General features: G+C 35.9%; 1 protein-coding gene across 1 annotated transcript in view; it reads left to right on the top strand.

The window, feature by feature from the left end:
• The window catches only part of LOC107590490 (formin-like protein 3), a 43,773-nt gene extending 25,054 nt beyond the window's left edge, over positions 1-18,719 (top strand). The window contains exons 11-17 of the mRNA XM_016279243.1: positions 569-655; positions 7,900-8,052; positions 13,360-13,489; positions 13,594-13,626; positions 13,943-14,043; positions 16,064-16,147; positions 18,615-18,719. Of these exons, the coding sequence (XP_016134729.1) occupies positions 569-655; positions 7,900-8,052; positions 13,360-13,489; positions 13,594-13,626; positions 13,943-14,043; positions 16,064-16,147; positions 18,615-18,719 (693 nt within the window). The remainder of the gene's footprint in view (positions 1-568; positions 656-7,899; positions 8,053-13,359; positions 13,490-13,593; positions 13,627-13,942; positions 14,044-16,063; positions 16,148-18,614) is intronic.
• The last annotated feature ends 1,244 nt before the right edge of the window (positions 18,720-19,963 follow it).

Below are 19,963 nucleotides of genomic sequence, written 5' to 3'. Positions count from 1 at the left end.
TGAAGTACTGAAATCTGTTTTGTACCTTTGTAATACACTGATAACCACCAAATGCAGGTGGTGATGAGAAAGTCACATGATGAATCGCAAGTTTTTAAATAATAGCATATATAGAAGGTGCACAGTGTCATTCACACAAACACTAAACACCATCATGGTAACACACATGAAACTGAAATAATGCAATAAACGTTCATTTAACAACATTAGGTGTAACATACAACGCTAATATACAAAACTGATAAGAAACAACTAAGAAGAAACATAGTTATTTCAACAAAACAACATCAAATTTGAAATGTAACTCAGGTAATTCTGGGAATGTCAATTTACGGTTATTCACTGTAAATTATATGGTCTTTTCACTTCCAAAAACGGTATACTACCGTAAAATTACATGTAATGTCCAATACAGTTTTTAACCATATATAGTAGGGGAATTTACAGTTAACCATTTAACAGGTTTTTACTGTAGCATTTTTACAGTCTTTTACCGTTAAATTCACAGTCTTTTTTTACAGTGTTGACATTGTCCATGCCGTCTTATGATATATCACCTCTTCCTCAGATGTGCAACATCTCGAACCTCAGTGCCCGTCTGGACCTGCTGCTCACGATGCGAGAGCTGCCCATCTGTATGGAGGACCTCACGCCGGTCAGACTCGCATTACAAACACCTCATATGCACCTGTCAGCCATGTTTGTGTTGGCCTGTCTCTGTTTCCCTTGCTTTCCCCGTCTCTTATTCTCTGAACTCTGCTGAATTGCTTACCGATAGGGCACATTCAAAATAAGCTGCCAGTACAGAATGCATTTATTTCAGAAAGTGAGACTCTTTTGGATGCGTTCATTATTACTTTCAAGTTACAATAAGCAGTGTGTTTGTGTGTGTGTATTAATTTGCATGTTTGTATGCGCGCTGGCATTTTATTTCACAGTTAGCACCACGCTGCACTGATGATTATGATTGACAGAAGAAACATATGAAAGTTTGTTTATGGAAAAACCTTCTCATGTGAACTCAAGTCTTGAAGTACGTCTGGAGGAAATCAGTATTGAAGCTTCGCAAAGGTGGCTCCCAAGGCACACAGCTGAATGGAGAGGGAAAAAACAAAGAGATAGAATAAAAAGCTCATTTACTAATGCAAAAGATAATCTTGGCAGACAGCAGGCGCTCAGAAAAATAAATGAAATGGACTTGAGGTGAAAAAAAGAAGCATGCATTAATACACAGAGGTTCTGTTCGCAACGAATCAGCACTTGGAGTGGGCTGAAGGAGTTTCTAATGGCAAATTTCCTTCAAGTCATTTATTAGTTAGAGAGAGGAAGTGGTGGGCAGGAGGAGATGTAGCCCAAAGAGCACTCTGAAGGCTTTTTCTACCTGTGAGTAAAAAAAGGTTGAAATCCCTCTTGTACTTTCAGCGCATCTCAAAAGTTAGTTTTTATTTGAGTTTCTCTATAGCCATCTTGCTCTTCTGTTCTGCACTATTGAATACATTTCATTCTGATGCTAAGTTCACTCTGTGGTCTGAAATGGTATGCAAAGACGTGACATTGATCTTCACAAGCTTTTCTGTGTGAACAGATGATTATATACTGGCTGGAAGTTTAAGCCAGTAAGTGTGGAGGTCAGGATCACGGACGCGTATGGGATTTTTCCAGAGGTTATGGGTGTTATACGGCATCGGAATCGGCTTGACTCAGCATTCGGGGTGTCAGTAGGGCTTACGTCTTCACCTCAGGAAATTGACAGCTATTTTAGCAGATTCTGCTGTTCTGTCCACCTTGCTGTGCAACGGCCATGTCACCGATTGTCGTCAAAGATGCCGGAAGTCATTTGAATCGCTCACACTTTTGTGTCAGTAGTGAGAATCAGGGTTTCAGCAGGTTTTAAACAGTCTAAATTCACCCTTCTACAAATCAAGGCATTTAATAGTCTTAAATTGGATATATATATATATCTTCCTTAGTATTCATGTCTTGTTTTCCAGTTCAAATATGTAAACATCCTTAAATCAAGATACGTTTACTTGAGATGTAAAATTAATGAATTATTGTTTTCTGTAAAATTATGTTATGAAGTGAAATTAAAGGGATAGTTCACCCAAAAATGAAAAGATGTTTATCTGCTTACCCCCAGGGCATCCAAGATGTAGGTGACTTTGTTTCTTCAGTAGAACACAAACGAAGATTTTTAACTCGAACTGTTGCAGTCTGTCAGTCTTATAACGGCAGTCAATGGGCTCCACAGCTTTGACAGTAAAAAAAAAACATACACAGACAAAACCAAATTAAATCCTGCGGCTCGTGACTATACATTGTGTAGCGTCTGGACCAATCCAACACACTATATATTCTCTTTTTATATGACAAATACTCTGTAACCTCAGTTAACAAGCCATATGAGGACCCATGGACCCTTCCCCCCGGAATGCGTAACACCCCAGGACCACCGAACAGGCCTCTTTGTTGCATGGCAACCAACGCTGATATCACTGGGTTTATTGGCCAAAAGTATGTAAAGCAGGGACTCATAACCGGAGTCAATAATCATGCAGATTTACGTTACAAACTTATAGAATTGTACAGTAAGAAAGTTATTTCCTTTAACCAGGAAATTAACGTTCTTAGAATTGACAAGACGGTTGACCCTGAGTGGTCAGCTAAATATCTACAGTGGATCTAAAATATGAATAGTTAATTATAACTAGTTATGGTTAATTATTCATATTTCCCATGAGCTGATTCGCTACAATTGAAATCTTAAGACAGGAAACGATCTGTCTGTGCAAGAAACTGAACAGTATTTATATCATTTTTTACCTCTGATCCACCGCAATGTCCAACTGTCCTGAGCGCGTTCAATTAAAAAGATCTGTTGGAAGTTGTATTTTAAAACTGTTAATACTGCTAATACAACTCATTCTGCACTCCCAAACATTTACTGAAAATATTGCTGCATTGTGTTCCCTTTCAGTTTATTCCATAAATTTTCTTTACTTGATCTTAAAAAAAGTCTTAATTTTACCTTCATAAAACCTGCAGAAACCCTGAAAATGCACATGCACATAGCATTTCGTTTGACAACTTCAGCTACTTTTATTTATTTATGCTCCCATTTTCCATGCATATTAAAATCTGTCTAAACAGAATGAGTTTTTGGTGGCATCACCATGTCTGATCTCGTTTTTTTAAATATACATGAGCCCTTTGACTAAATGTTAAACTAAATATTCTGACGGGGCACATGTAATGCTGTTTAATAAATTTGAAAGGCAGCATCAGACGACATTTGAAACTGTTTTAGTTTCTTAATGTAACATTTTGGTTACACTGTACAATACAATTCTATTTATTAATATCATTACTTGACCATGAAAAATACTTTTTGTCATCTTACTTATTGTTGATTTCAACATTCAACAAAAGATTTTTTAATTATTTAATTGACCTGAGCAAACATAAACTAACAATGAACAGTTGTATTTTTATTAACTAATGTTAAAAAATAAATTAATGCTGTAACAAATTGATCATTGTTAGTTAATGTAATGCATAAACTAACATTAACTAATGGGACTTTATTATAAACTGCTATATTTCTATAACACTTTACAAGGTTAAATTCCTAACCTAGCCAATGCCTTAAATATCATGAACTAACAATGAACAAACTTATTTTTACAGCATTTATTAATTTAGGTTCATTTTAATTCATAAATATAATATTGTTCATTAATTCATGTTCATCCTTAATACATTACCTAACAAATGTTAATTTATTTATCATTAATATCATTATTAGTATATGTCCAAATTGACAAGATAATGTCATGGTAACACTTTCAGATCTGAAAATGCTTCTTTTACCAAATCTTCCACTATTTGCTGTTTTTCTGGTAACCTTTATTTGATTAAATTACTCTGTTAGTGTTGGAAAGATTTTAGATTTTAGATGATTTACAACAGAAGTCTAAAATAATTACGTTTTTAGGTATTTATTTATTTAATTAGAAAATGTAAATTATTTATGGTCTAGTCATTTCAAAGATAGAGTGAGTTATCATTGATTCTTTGCAATAACTGCACTGATGAACGTGTTTGCAGCAAATAAATTGGGTCTATTTTGATTTCATGTTCATTTTAAAGGAACATAATGTTAAAGGAAAAGTATTTTTGGAAGTCAATGGGAACTGAAACTGTTTAGGAACTGTTGAACTGTTTGTGTTCAACAGGAGTCTTACAGGTTTTGAACGACATGAGGGTGGATAAATGAATAATTCACAAAAGTTTGACAATTCTGTCATCATTAGCTGTTTCCATCGAATCCAGTGAATTTAACTTAACTTATGCACAAAATTGGAATATCGCATAAAACATTTGCAAATAAAGTACCGTTCCAATCCAACAAGACAAAGAGAACAAAATCGTAACTTCCAGATAAACTGGTGCCAAACATCACTAAGAAGTAGTAATTTGCTGCAGTAGGAGAAGCCAGAGTCTTCTTCGTATATAATAAATTATTTGCACTCAGAGCATGCAGGCAAAACGCAATAAATGCGGCCATGATAATCGTGCTTTCGGAGGCGGATGCTTGCTATTTGGGAATGCAGTAGTGTAATTATACTGAACCACTTTGACTATAGACTTTGGCTCAGGCATTTCAGAATGACCAAAACAACATTTCAGATGCTGTGCAACGAGATCAGTCTGCTGGTTAGTCCAGTTACGCTGTTCCATCGAAACGTTTTTGATGCACATAGCAGAATATATTCAGTAAATGTGCTTCCATCATAGTTTATGCACATATTTTCTTATTGGATAAAAATATATCCTCTTCAAATCAATTTTTTAATGCACATTTTTGGAATTTATGCACATCTTGGCATTTATTCGTTTTGCAATATCCCAAAAAGCACATTGAAATAGGTCAATGTGTCACTTCCTTTTGAAGTGAAGTGACATGTTGCCAAGTATGGTGACCCATACTCGGAAATAGTGCTCTGCATTTACCCATCCAAAGTGCACACACACACACAGCAGTGAACACACACACACCCAGAGTAGTGGGCAGCCATTTATGCTGCGGCACCCGGGGAGCAGTTGGGAGTTCAGTGCCTTGCTCAAGGGCACCTCAGTCGTGGTATCGAAGGTGGGAGAGAGCGCTGTACATTCACTCCCCCCACCTACAATCCCTGCAGGTACGAGACTCGAACCCACAACCTTTGGGTTATGAGTCCGACTCTCTAACCATTAGGCCACGACTTCTCCTCTAACCATTAGGCCACGACTTTTTTTTCTGTGGAACAAGAAAATGAAATCTGAAAAATGTCCAAATAATGAAAGTCAATGGGGTTCAATTTTGTTGTTGTTTGGACCTAGCTTGGTGTTTCACAGACGAATGAAATACAGGCATACAGGTCTAGAACGACTTGAGGAGGAGTAATGATCATTTCTGGCTGAACTATAACCCTTTAAGATCAATGCTATTTGTGTCTTAAAATGTTATCCTGTATCTCAGTTTGGACCCCTTGAAAAGGTCCTCCATTGTTAAGAGTTCCCAAACAAGTACCCAGCATTCTGTTTCCACCGTTGCCATTAAATCCATGGGATTGTCTGACATGGTTGACTTTTTAAACCTGTAACATTAAGGCGGATTTACCCACCATCTGACAGGTTGGGTGCTAGGGTGGAAAATTGCTCTGGCTTAGAGTGGGGAATACCAAAGAGCTCTCTAGGTGTGTTGTTTTTTGTTTCAGAGCTTTCTGAGGAATGCTAACTCCTTGTGGCATTGTGAGCTTTTAGTAAACAGAGAGCGTGCTATGCTCCAAGAGCTCACGTGGGGAGCAAAACGCAGGAGTTTGAGTGAAAAATGCAAGAAGATCACTCGTGTGGAGTGTTGGAAAGAAGCTTAGCTGAAGTTTCTGCCCACTGGGAGTTGATTAGCATAGCTAGCTTTGGTCAAATTAGTGTTTTAAGGGTATGAATCACCAGGTAGAAATCAAGCAGAGGGCTGGAAGGAAGTTGATTGAGTCTGTGAGCAAGAGGGAAGGTTGCGATGGAAACAGACGGGCATATGGTCCGACGGTTTGTCTCGTAGATTGTAGACATCAAATCAAGCTTCTCCTTTGGTTGCTGTCTTCGCTGTTGCTCTTTACTCAGGGGTTCAGCTTGTTATAGGGCTTGGAAAATAACTAATACCGCAAACAGCTTTGGCAATTAATGCTAGCAGCTTAAAATACCTTTCAGCCTTACCTGTTTATCTTGGATAATCACAAGAGCTTTTCCCCAAGAGTAACATAAACTTGTTTCCTGAGGTATTAATAGGAATGTAAATCAGACTGCCTGGATGAATATGGTGTATCTAATTTGGTGAACTTAATTGGAAGTAATCCAGGGTGGCTCTGGGAATATTACACATTCAGTCTGTATCACTGTGAGTTTAGTGTTCACAAATGCAACTTATCAGACTGAATCTAACGTTTTATATCTAGACAACTGTCATGGTGTAAATAGTATGCATCTGGTATTAATGCACTTTCTGTACATCAGTGTGATATCCTGTGACACCATTTTTAGCATGAAACAGCATTCGCTGTCAGTGGCAAACCTTTTTTTTTTTAACAATGATTGATTGATTGATTTTTTTCTAAAATTATTTTATATTGTGACATCTGAAGCACTTGGATCAGTTATTAGTTTATTTATTTATATTGATTTTATATTGTGACCTATGAAGCACTTTAATAATTTATTTATTTTCTAAAATTATTTTATATTGTGACTTATGAAGCACTTGGAGCATTTATTTGTTTGTTTGTAATTATTATTATTATTTATCATTGTTATTCATCGTTATTGTTATTATTTTCTTTTATCACCTTAGTATTTATTGCATTCACAAGCTATTTTGATTGTAATTTTTAAATGGTAAATACTTTTTTTACAGGTTTATTTATTTATTTATCACATGGCCCCATATAATTGTATATATTAAATAACAATGCTAATAATAATAATAATAATGCTAATGCTAATAATAATAATAATTATCATTATCATTATTTCTATTATGTTAGCTTTTATTTTATTAGCCAGCATTAATTTGGCTATCATTAATTTAAGTGGATGCTGCACACTGGTGGTGGTTGAGGAGAGACCCCCTCATATGATTGTAAAGCGCTTTGGGTGTGCAACAATACACAATAAAGCGCTATATAAATGCATAATTAATTAATTAATTCATAATTTACTGCATTAACTCGCTTTTAGAAAGGCAGCATTACTTACAACATAGCCTAAAACAATGCTGAAATAGCTATAATTTTTCTATAAGTTGGCATCAGCTGAACAGTGTTTCAGAGGCCAAACAAGCCATTATATTTTGATAAACGATTAGAAAGGCAGCATGCACAAGAACACCAGGAATGTGCATTAAGGAAGTAAATAGCGTCAATTTTGATTTCATGTTGACTTGAAGTTGTCAATTGATCATCCACTGTAGTTCACTGGCATTGTTTTCTGTAATATTAACCTTAGTCATATACCATTCTGTTCTAGAGTTTTGATTTAGCACATGTTCTTGTCAAGCACTCTTGTAATAAGTGCCTTGTTGACGGATGGTAGACGTTGATTGTTCCTGGTACTTGTTACTTCAGCAAGAACCCCTTAACACGATGGCTACCAATCCTCAGGTTTAACTTTCGTTCCAGCTTCAAATAATAAATAAAAGCACTTCCTGTGTAGGCTCCGATATACACTTGACAGGAACGGTCTGTGTCAACAGGACCTCTGAGAAATCTGGCTGCGCTTAAGTGCCTGTTAAGTGAGAGGCAGGAAAAAGTTTGCACTTCGATTAGTTGGAGATGACATGTTCTGGCCTCTGTGTTTGTCTTGCAGCTGATTACCCAGAAGATCCGCATGTGCCTGCAGCTGTGGACTTGTGACTCATTTGTCAGCGTGCTGGAGTACCTTCTGGTCTTGGGCAATTACCTCAACCAGAACACGGGCAAGGACAGGGCCAAGGGATTTCGCCTCTCATCCTTAACTAAGGTAAGACCCGCAACTGCCAGCAAATGACCTGTGGGGGATGGCGAGGAGAGCCAGGGCTAATACAACTTCTTATTGGCGTACAGGACAAACATCTGCTGGGTTTATTTCTCTCTTTCTTTTTTTCACCGGTTCTCATTTCTGATCCAGTTGTTTTATCCGGTCAGCCTTGGTATCAGCATTGAGGATTGAACTAACAATATGGGATGAGATTTTTCAAAATAATTCAGGTTTTCCAGTTTTCAGTAATTAGCAGTCTCTATTTTTGGTCACTTTGTGTCAAATGCACAGCTTTGCACACAAACGAGCTGACCAAATAGTCACATCTCCTGAAATAACATCTCTCACATACGCTACCATTTAAAAACATGATTTTCTTAAAGAAATTAATACTTTTATTCAGCAAGGATGCGTTAAATTGATCAAAAGTGACAGTGAAGAGATTTAGAATGGTTGGTTATTTATTTATTTACTAAATGATTTTATATTCTGACTTGTGAAGCACAAACATTTTATTTATGTATAATGTTACAAAATATTTCTATATTAAATAAATTCTGTTCTTTTAAACTTTCTATTCATCAAAGAATCCTGAAAAATTAAAGACCCACCAAAATATGAAGCAGCTCAACTGGTTTCAACATTGATAATAATCAGAAATGTTTCTTGAGCAGCAAATCAGCATATTAGAATGATTTCTGAAGGATCATGTGACACTGAAGACTGGAGTAATGATGATGAAAATTCAGCTTTGATCACAGGAATAAATTACATTTTAAAATATATTCAAATAGAAAACAGTTATTTTAAATTGTAGTAATATTTCATAACATTACTGTATTTTTGATCAAATAAATGCAGGCTTGGCAAGCATAAGATACTTCTTTTAAAAACATCATAAAGTCTTATGACCCGTATTGCGACTCCTTTTCTTATAAAATTGCATTGAATATTTCAATTTTTTTATTAATATGTTTTGTTGATATTGTTTCCAAAGGACAAAATACAATATATTGTAAATGTTTTCAAATATATCCACATATAAATAAATATATACATCGTTTGAGAGTGTAGAGAGACTGACTCAATTACATTATTCACAGTTTACAGATGTTTCCAGAGGTTGAAAGAACTGCAAGGATCATGGACAATCTAGAAAAATTTTGTGTCAGAAATGTAACGCCCCTTACCACAATCGCAGCTTCAGCTTTCAAAGTAAATATCAAGACCGTTAATAATGTTGTTAGTTTTAGCATCAGTTCAAGCCCGAAAGGGCAACAGAGTTGCGTGACAGACACAGTGATGATGCAGTACACAAGCTGCGGTTAAGACCGCTGACGTGCTATGATTTCTGACAGACAGTTCACTCTCCTGTGATGTTGCCCTGTTCCCCTCACACACACACACACACACACACACACACACACACACACACACACACGACGCGTTACTCTGTGCTGCGCAAAACTCCACATTTGAACAGTCAATAGCAAATACTTAAACTAATAACAAAACATACTTACAGTCGCTGATTCAGAAGCGCCAGATTGTCATAGCAAAGTCAGAATTGACCCTTTTTTTTTTTTAGAAATAGCCTTTGTGCACAGCCAGCCTTGTACTCTTCTAGGTTCAAAAAACGGTCGTCCATAAAATACGTTGCACAAATTCGAACATCTGGGTTGTGCTGTTCTGTTGTAAATACATCTTAACCAATGATTCCTAATTGCATCTACTTCCGGAAGGTCAAATAAAGTGCTTTTGCTTTCGCACTGAATCACACAGCGTCTCCCTGACATGGCTGCATCAACACTACCGGTGTTCCTGAAACCACGCCTTCTTTCTTTGCGTGCACATTTGGGTGGCATTATGCTAATATTTCCACATAGTGACGTAGATATGTGGGGGCGTGTTAGAACGAGCCGTTTCAGGTAGGCGTGGCTGACTCTTAACTTTTAGAAATAATATCTCTTTGGATTTGAGACTTTAGTCTTTGCAACTTTACAGATCTTCTTGATGCACCAAGAGCTTGTAACACTCCAAAGAGAAAGGAAAACTTGAAATCGCATCATATGACCCCTTTAATACTTTTTTACTTCCAAAACCCTGTTGTTGCACTCTATTATGATGCATTGCATGGCATCTTGTGGCGTGTCATATCGTGACGTACTTGCCACTATGCCCTATGGTTTACTCATGTTTGTACGACTGCATCCACTACACAAATCAGATGTGCCACGCAGCGAGTTTCTCTTTGTTGTTTGACTCTAAAAACTCTTGCCGCAGCGGCCCAATTCATTAGCCACACGGCATGGCCTTTTTTTAGAGCTCGCTGAGTCATTAGTGACACGCAGGTAATTTGTATCGATTTTTGCAGCCAGCGTGCTTGAAACCCAATTCCTCAGTGGCAAGATTTAAAGGGCACTTGCACCATAAGCTGAATGACTTCCTCCTTTGCTAATGAGGATCTGAGTGCAACCCCCCTGCACTTCATCCATAGAAATATGACATAGATCATAACTGCATGCTCATTTTAGAGTGATGAATTAAAACTTTTGCGATTAATGAAACACCCTGCCATGGGTGCCATGTCATCATGACATTTAAAAAAAAAGGCATTTTATCATTTAATATATAATTTTATTTTTTGTTATCGATTTATGAAATTTGAAGAACTTTGCACATTTAGTCTTAAATCTATATTAACATTTGAACTTACTGTATGGCACTGTTTAAAGTGAATTTGAGACCAAACAGGATTTCCAGACCAAACTACTTTCTGGAATATGGTGAATTGTAGCAATTTATGGTCAAGTATGTTTGTATAATGACTGCTAAACTATATAAATAACTGTTGTTTTATGTTTCTTAAATATCCCAGTGCTCTTTTTATCATCACATGAATAAATAAATAAAATAAAATAAAATATTTTTTTCATGCACTACCATTCAAAATTTTAGAGTGGGTAAGACATTTAAATGTTTTTGAAAGAAGTCTCTTTTTGCTCACCAAGACTGCATTGATTTGATTAAAAATACAGTAAAAACAGTAATATTGTGAAATATTATTACAATTTCAAAGAACAGTTTTCTATTTGAATTTGTTTTAAAATGTAATTTATTCCTGTGATGTAAAGCTGAATTTCCATCATCATCACGCCAGTCTTCAGTGTCTCATGATCCTTCAGAAATCATTCTGATATGCTGATTTGCTGCTCAATACAATACAATATCATTACAATAGTAACAATGTAGAAGGATACACTGTCACTTTTGATCAATTTAATGTGTCCTTGCTGAATTAAAAAATCTTACTGACCCCAAACTTTTGAACAGTGGTGTATGCATTTATTTATTTATTGCGTAGTCAAGAGAAGCCACCAAATATACAAAAATCTGATTTTAGTAAAATTATAAAACACATTCATATATTTAGATTTTTTTTAGATGATACCACCAGATCTGTCTGAACTAAGCCTATGCTTTGAACAAACAGTGTATTTGATTCCTCCTGGTCATCTTTTAGTTTTGTAGAATGGGTTCGGGTTTGAAATAGTAAACAACAACCTAGAAACAGAGAACAGGCCCCATTTCCACCCATCTGAAGATCGCCATTTAGCCCCCTCTGAGTTTTAAATTAGCTGCAGCTGAAATTGTCGCAGTGGCTTCATGTCTACATGCATTACCACAAATAACAGGTCTAGAGAGCCTGATAGATCTCCGCTCTTATTCTCTGCGGAGAGCAGTTCAAACAGTCGCTCTTAAACATGCATGCTGGTTTCTGTGGCATGAGTACTTGCTTTACATTTTCTTACTTTAAAAAGATGCAACTGAGATAGGAGCGTTTGTGTTTAGCATGTATCACTTCATTCATTTTAAGTGCTTGGGTTATTCACTTTACTGCTGGATAAGCGTGAAACTTTTTTGAATTAGCAGCTATATTTCTTCTGCATGATCAAGACATGCATTTATCACTTATCATTATCACCCTTTAGCCTACTGTACAAATTCTCAATCTTTAATAAAAAGCACTTGTCTGAGGCTGCGGCACTCAATAATATTTGCATTGTGGTTAATCAGAGAGCAGAACCTTTGAGAAGTCAAGGAGATCATTTTGTAAAAATGTTAACCGGTTTTTCACATGTGCACAATAGAGATGCGCTTCGGTACAAGGACGTTATCTTCCATTTTTAGCTGATGGTAATATGCATGTGGGTGTTGAATTGTCAAACCTCACTCTTTCTCTGGCCTTGGGCAATATATTGGTATTCAAAGATGCATGCATAAACTCTCACAAATGCACACCCAAGATAAATATCTGTTTACCTCCAATACCTTCAGGACAGATGGGATATTTGATTGGGGATAAAAGACCAATCGTTCCCAGACCTCCTCCTAATTGTTCCCAACCGCTGCCAGACAGCTGCCTTCTAAGGAAGCATCTCGACTGTTATTGAACCTAAAAGTTATCAGATTGTAACACTCTACATTGGCAACTGTTGCACAAATAGCACTTTGTACTTGACAGTCAATTGATTCCAATATAAATTATTGTTAGTATGTTGGAGTGTTATTTTTATATAACTGAGATACCAATACCATTGTAGTTTTAATTAATATATTGGTTATTAATATATCAAGTTTTCATTTTTCCATTTTCCATTTTCATTTTAAATTTAGTTAAAGTTTTAGTAATTTTGTTGTGTTTTTGTCCTTTTTAGTTTTTATATGTCTATATTGTGTTTATAAATTTTTATTTAAGTTTTAGTTATTTTATCATGTTAAACTAAATAAAAAATGGTAAATGTTGCCTTGTCAACTAGCTGAAATAAAATACGTTTTGTTTTGTATATTTTATTTTAATATTTATATTTTACATTTATTTATTTATTTATTTTTATTTTAACCAGTTATTTTGTATATGTATGTATGTATGAATGTATGGATATTTGTACAGTATTTATTACATTTATTTATTCAATAATTATGTTATTATCATTTCATATAATGTTTTTTTTTATTTGCTTTTTTTAGTAATGAATGGAATACATTTATTGCATAACATTTATTTGTAGTAATTTCTGTCCCCTCATCTGCCATCTTAAATGTAATTTTTTTTCCCATTGAGGTTGTCACAATACAATTGTGGGACTGACTTCACTGCATTTTGGCTAAATCAAAATAAGTGTCTACAATGCCTTAAAATTATGTCTACATAGATTTTGGGGAGAGCACATGTATCATCAATTTTCAAGCGCAGGTGCATGGAAAAACTTCCACAAACACATTAATTATTTTCCCTCTTTTTCCCAGCTTTCTCAGCTGCGTGGGAACAATCAGAATTTCACCTTGCTGCATGCCCTTGTGGAGCAGATCATGTTGCGAGAACCACGTTTGGCCACCTTTTTCCTGGAGCTTGCGGAATTTGAGACTGTTCCTGGAGGTACTCTAATCAAAATTTCATTGCAAGGGAAGATGTGATAGATGTTTTTGGGGCTGATTTGATCGAATGCCTTCTGATTGTGTGTTTTTGTGGTTTTCCTGCAGCTTCGGTTAAAGGTCTGACAGCAGAGGTGGACGGTACGTGGACGCTCTCATCAGATGTATTTTGTGATGCTGCTGCACTAAGCTCGTTTGTAGATGTCAGTGTTTCAGAAAGGGATGCTTGATTGAGCACATTTGATTACAGAATATCACAATTTCACTGCTTTATTCAAGCATGGTCAAGCATTTCATACAGTTTATAACTTTTTAATCAGCTGAGCATTACATTCAAACATGATGCTGCTTGGCTTTGTTTGTGCATTAACGCATAAAGGCATTGCTATACAGAGTGTAGGGGGTCCATTATAAATGTCCTTAATCACATATTTTTTCCCCTTTTGTCACCATTTAGTAGTGAAGAATGAATTTCAGAAGATTGTCCAGTACAGGAAAACATACAGTAAAAGTAAAAATGAAGTCAATCATCAAACCAAATTCTTCAAAGACTTAAAGGTAATTTACAAATACATTTACATTTAGTCATTTTGCAGACACTTTTATCCAAAGCGACTTACAATTGGGGAATACATAACGCAATTCTTCTTAAAGATGCAAACAGACACAGGAAGTGCTCGTAATACAAAGTTTCAGGCATTTGTTCAAATAAGTACAAGCTAGAAAGGGAAGGAAAAAATAAAGTTTTTTTTTTAATTTAGGATGAAGTCAAGTGTCGAAAGAGATGGGTCGCTTGAAAATTGTCAGGGATTCAGCATTCCGGGTAGGGGTGGGAAGATCATTCCACCAGCCAGGAATGGTGAACGAGAATGTTCTGGAAAGGGATTTTGAGCCTCTCTGTGATGGTACCATGAGGCGTCGCTCACTAGCGGATCTCAGACTTCTGGAGGGGATGTAGATTCGTAGTAGTGAGTGAAAGTAGGCGGGTGCTGAGCCTGTGGCTGTTCTATATGCAAGCATCAATCAACTTGAACTTGATTCGAGCCGCAACCGGTAGCCAGTGCAAGGAGATAAAGAGAGGCGTAACATGGGCTCTTTTGGGCTCATTGACGACCAGTAGTGCCGCTGCATTGTGAATCATTTGTAGAGGTTTGATTGTGCTTGATGGAAGTCCAGCCAGAAGAGCATTGCAGTAGTCCAGCCTAGAAATGACAAGGGCCTGGACAAGAAGTTGTACAGCATGCTCCGTTAGAAAGGGCCTGATATTTCTGATGTTGTGCAATGCAAACCTGCAAGATTGAGCAGTTTTTGCAATGGGGTCTTTGAAGGTCAGCTGGTCATCAAAGATTACACCAAGATTTCTGACCGAAGTTGATGGGGTAATTGCAGAAGAACCTAGCTGGATGCTGAAATCATGCTGTAGAGTTGGAGTGGCAGGGAAGACAAGAAGCTCAGTCTTTGCCAGGTTGAGCTGTAGGTGATGTTCTTTCATCCATGCCGAGATGTCCGCCAGGCAGCCTGAGATCCGTGCAGCTACCGTTGGATCATCTGGTTGAAATGAGAGATAGAGCTGTGTGTCATCAGCATAGCAATGGTAGGAGAAGCCATGTGCCTGTATGATGGGACCCAGTGATGTAGTGTATATGGAGAAGAGGAGGGGTCCAAGAACTGATCCCTGAGGAACCCCCAGTGACCAGTTGATGTCCTTTGGATACCTCCCCTCCCCAATAACCAATTATGTTTGCTGTATTGTATCACATAATCAAGTTACTTGAATTCATTATGAATTTGAAAGAAAACATTGGTATTAATGGCATGTTAATGTGATTTAATTAGTTTTTCTCTGGAATATTTTGAATCATTGTTATTAGTCAATAACAATGAATGGGAACTGAAGCTTTTTTTTCCTTTTCAAAAGCACCATAAAAGGATCATTAAAACATAAAAAGAAATATATTGTGTGATATATTCTAAGTCATTGCAATTTTAGTCATTCCTTGATAATCTTCTCTTCAAGCAAGCTCTTAATGACTGTGACCAGATCAGTGATTCTGTGATTCACTCAAGAATCAAAGATCCAATTCAATAGTGTGACTCAAACTGGACAAAGCTACTTCTCTAAGTGAATAATGATTCAAATGTTGGTCTTTTCCTCACACAGAGCTATTATATGACTTCAGAAGAATAGCAAGTCACATGACACATTATGATGCTTTTATGCTGGTTTTTACTCAGTTTGGAGCTGGACAGCCCCTGTCCTTACTCATTTTCATTATACTGAAAAGACCAGCCAGGCTGTTTTAAAAAAAAAATCACATGCACTGCATTATTCTTGAACGACTCCACAGAGAAAGGAAGTTAATCTAGCTTGTATAAAGCATAGGCCCATGAGAGCTGCTTGTTTGATACACGTTTTCACTGTATTAAAGCTTTTCTGATGCAGTCTTGTTGGAGAGAAATACCGGTAATCAAAATCCTCTGAGGCTGGTAGTGTTAAGAATTCTAGTGCTACTTCTCCAAAAACGAAAAGAAGGAGAAAGCGCAGCCATAACACCTCTTCCTTTATCTCCGGCTCTAGGCGGCCATTGAGAAGCATGAGGCTGATCTCAGACAGCTGATGAAGAGGAGTGAGGAGATGAGGAAGCTCTACACTGACATATTGGTAATCCTTGAGTTATTATTTCAATATCTTCTGTTGTGTTGCTTTGGGAGACGGATGGGCCGGGATCTCCGGCTATCTGGAGATTGGCCTTTCTCTGCTTATCTGTGCCAGGTGGACTGAGGTAGAAGAGGGGAAAATATTTCAGCCCACCCATTCATCAAGGTTACACTGGGCTTTTTTTTGGTCTCACTGTGAGGGACACGATGCTGGTTTGAGACTGACTTATGATAAGCTCTTTATGATGTCCATAGTTTGTTTATAGCAATAAATATGTTATGAGCACAGAAGATTGCCTACAGTGGCCCAGAGGTGAATTTGCAACAAAAATTAGCAAAGCAACTAAAAATTAAACATTTAAAAAAAATGTGTATTTATTTTCATTGTTTTGTTGTTGGATATTTGTTTGCTTTCGTTTAGATTTTTAAAATATATTTGTTATTTGCTTTGGCTGAAAACCAGAGTTAGTAGACATCAAATTATTATTATTGTTTTTATTATTAGAAATTATTATTAAATAAAGAAAATAAATACAAAAATAAAAATATAAAAATTGTTATCAATAATAAAAAAAGTTTTTTTAACTAAAATATTTGTAAAAAAAATGAATAATAATAATAATAATACACAACATACAGAAACAATATATAGAAAAATTAATTGCAGCTCTATAAAGCAAAATAAAATTTGCTTTGCTAATATAATCCAAGTTAATCCTGAAATTCAGTCAATTTGACACCTCAGAAATTTTTCAAGTTACATCATGATTTACGCAAACGTTTAAAAGTTTAGGGTCAGTAAGACTGTTTTTGAAAGAAATTAATATTTCCTTATTTAGCAGGAATGCATTAAATTGATGAAAAGCGAGAGTAAAGACATTTATAATGTTTCAAAGGATTTCTATTTCAAATAAATGCTGTTCTTTTGAACTTTCTTTTCATCAAAGAAAAAGAAGAATGAATAAGATCTATCACTGTTTCCACACAAATATGAAGCAGTACAACTGCTTTCAACTTTGATAATAATAAGAAATGTAAAATCCGCAGATCAGCATATGAGAATGATTTCTGAAGGATCATGTGACACTGAAGACTGGAGTAATGATGCTGGAAATTCAGCTTTACATCACAGGAATAAATTATATTTTTAAATATATTCAAATAAAAAACAGTTATTTTAAATTGTACAAATATTTCAAAATATTACTATAAATATTGTATTTTTGATCAAATAAATGCAGCCTTGGTGAGATCACAGGAATAAATTATATTTTTAAATATATTCAAATAAAAAACTGTTATTTTAAATTGTACAAATATTTCAAAATATTACTATAAATATTGTATTTTTGATCAAATAAATGCAGCCTTGGTGAGCACAAGACCCCAGACTTCTGAACAGCTGTGTATGTGCTATGCTTCCACTTATTTCTGAGAGAAAACAAAACAATGTAACTGCTTTTTGCAATAAAAGCCCAGCTGGACTGAATCAGGGCCAAAAAATACACAGCTTTCTTAATAATAAAAATCTAATTCTTAAGAAGAATCCTTTTCCTCTGTTTGTAATGTGTTATGTATTTCCCAGTTGTCCCATTTTTCTTCAAGACCATCCATAAAGACTGCGAGTAGTTCAGCCTATTGTGAGCTTGACAGGATGAGGAGCGAGTTTCCTGCCAGGATGAGAATCGCTTTAGTTTCACAATTACAGCCCAAACTTTCAGTCTTGGGCAAAAATACAGCAAACAGCAACTTGCGGTTGTTGAGCCAGAAATAATAGGGAGAACAGAGCTCGGATGAAGAGAGAAACTGAGAGTGATTGGAAATAAAACAGGTTTTCTAGCCATTATATAGTCTATTTCTCTTAGTTTTTCAGCATTACGATTATAAATATGGCATTTCTGGTGTCTGCAGGTATGAATGTAATTGCACGGTGGATCAAAGCATTAGTTGGTTAAAAAAATTCAAATTTTCAACCAATATTTGCAAAGTAACTAGAAATGCAGGATATTAACAATTATTTGTTTTTTAATATTTGCTTTTGTTGTGTTTTTTTATTTTGAACGATGTGTTATCTTTTGCCTACTACTGTTAGTAGACACCAAATAAGTTGAAAAATACATACTTAAAAATATTTTTAAAAAGCTTTCTATTATTAATAACATTTTATATAAATATATATTTATAAATAATATTATTAATGTATTTTATATTTATGTATAAAAATAATGCTACACAATATCTACAAATATTTGTATTTATATTTTGACTTACAATTAGACATTAACAATTGCAATATGAAGCCATTTTTATTGTATTAAGTGATATAGGAATAAACGTGACAATATCAGTGTTCACACTAGAAATGCAGGTTTTTAACAAATATTTTACAAGCAATGAAGCAATTTGTATTGCATAAAGCGATATATGAATAAACAGCATCACTGTTCATGTGGTTCATTTTTCTTCCACAGATAAAATTCGGAGAGCCTTTGGATCAAGACTCCCAAAAAATTTTCGGATGGATTTTCCAGTTTGTGAATGACTTCAAGAAAGTGTACTCTGAATACGCTCAATGAAGCAAAATTTCCTTTCACATTTAATACAGTAGGTGTTCGTATGTCTGAATTTGCACCTGCTTTCTCAGGCATGTCATAAAATACCACTGCGAAGGCAATTGGACCGTCTGTAGAAACAGACTTATCTGCAAACTGTGACTGATGTTTTCTGGATCTTCCTCAGTGCTGGTGTTTAGTTTGATTAAAAGTCTTGGCGAGCTGGATCGTGCGGTTCTTTGACCCGGCGCTACAGCAAACAGCTCGTTTTTCAGACGCTTTCTGGAGGCGCATATCATTTTAATGTATGTCAGTGATAAATTCACAGATGGCTGGTGTGAAAGAGGCATTCTACAATATGAAGCCATTTTTATTGTATTAAGTGATATAGGAATAAACGTGACAATATCAGTGTTCACACTAGAAATGCAGGTTTTTAACAAATATTTTACAAGCAGTGAAGCAATTTGTATTGCATAAAGCGATATATGAATAAACAGCATCACTGTTCATGTGGTTCATTTTTCTTCCACAGATAAAATTCGGAGAGCCTTTGGATCAAGACTCCCAAAAAATTTTCGGATGGATTTTCCAGTTTGTGAATGACTTCAAGAAAGTGTACTCTGAATACGCTCAATGAAGCAAAATTTCCTTTCCCATTTAATACAGTAGGTGTTCGTATGTCTGAATTTGCACCTGCTTTCTCAGGCATGTCATAAAATACCACTGCGAAGGCAATTGGACCGTCTGTAGAAACAGACTTATCTGCAAACTGTGACTGATGTTTTCTGGATCTTCCCCAGTGCTGGTGTTTAGTTTGATTAAAAGTCTTGGCGAGCTGGATCGTGCGGTTCTTTGACCCGGCGCTACAGCAAACAGCTCGTTTTTCAGACGCTTTCTGGAGGCGCATATCATTTTAATGTATGTCAGTGATAAATTCACAGATGGCTGGTGTGAAAGAGGCATTCTGGTTCAGACAGCCAGCTGAATGGCTTCCACGTGCATCTGCTGAATCGCCGACTCTCTCTGTGGCCTTGAGCGCATGTGTGTTTTCTGGATGATACAGAGTCGAGTCCTCAGTGGCGGTTCAGCAGAGGACATGCATTTCACACATTTCAAAACAGACTCCTCTTCGTTATTCTTTTGAGGATTTCATTCAGTAAATAAAGAGGACGAAACAAATATCTTTTTAAGTCTGATTCCCTTTGAATAACACTAGGATTTACTTGTAATCCCTTTGTAATGAACATCCATAGCAGTTTGTCCGC

This window comes from Sinocyclocheilus grahami, unplaced genomic scaffold (assembly GCF_001515645.1).
Source record: "Sinocyclocheilus grahami isolate Dianchi unplaced genomic scaffold, SAMN03320097.WGS_v1.1 scaffold128.1, whole genome shotgun sequence".
Classification (NCBI taxonomy): Eukaryota; Metazoa; Chordata; class Actinopteri; order Cypriniformes; family Cyprinidae; genus Sinocyclocheilus; species Sinocyclocheilus grahami.
Note: the sequence above shows the minus strand (reverse complement) of the source record. Positions and strands in the feature narration are given on the sequence as shown.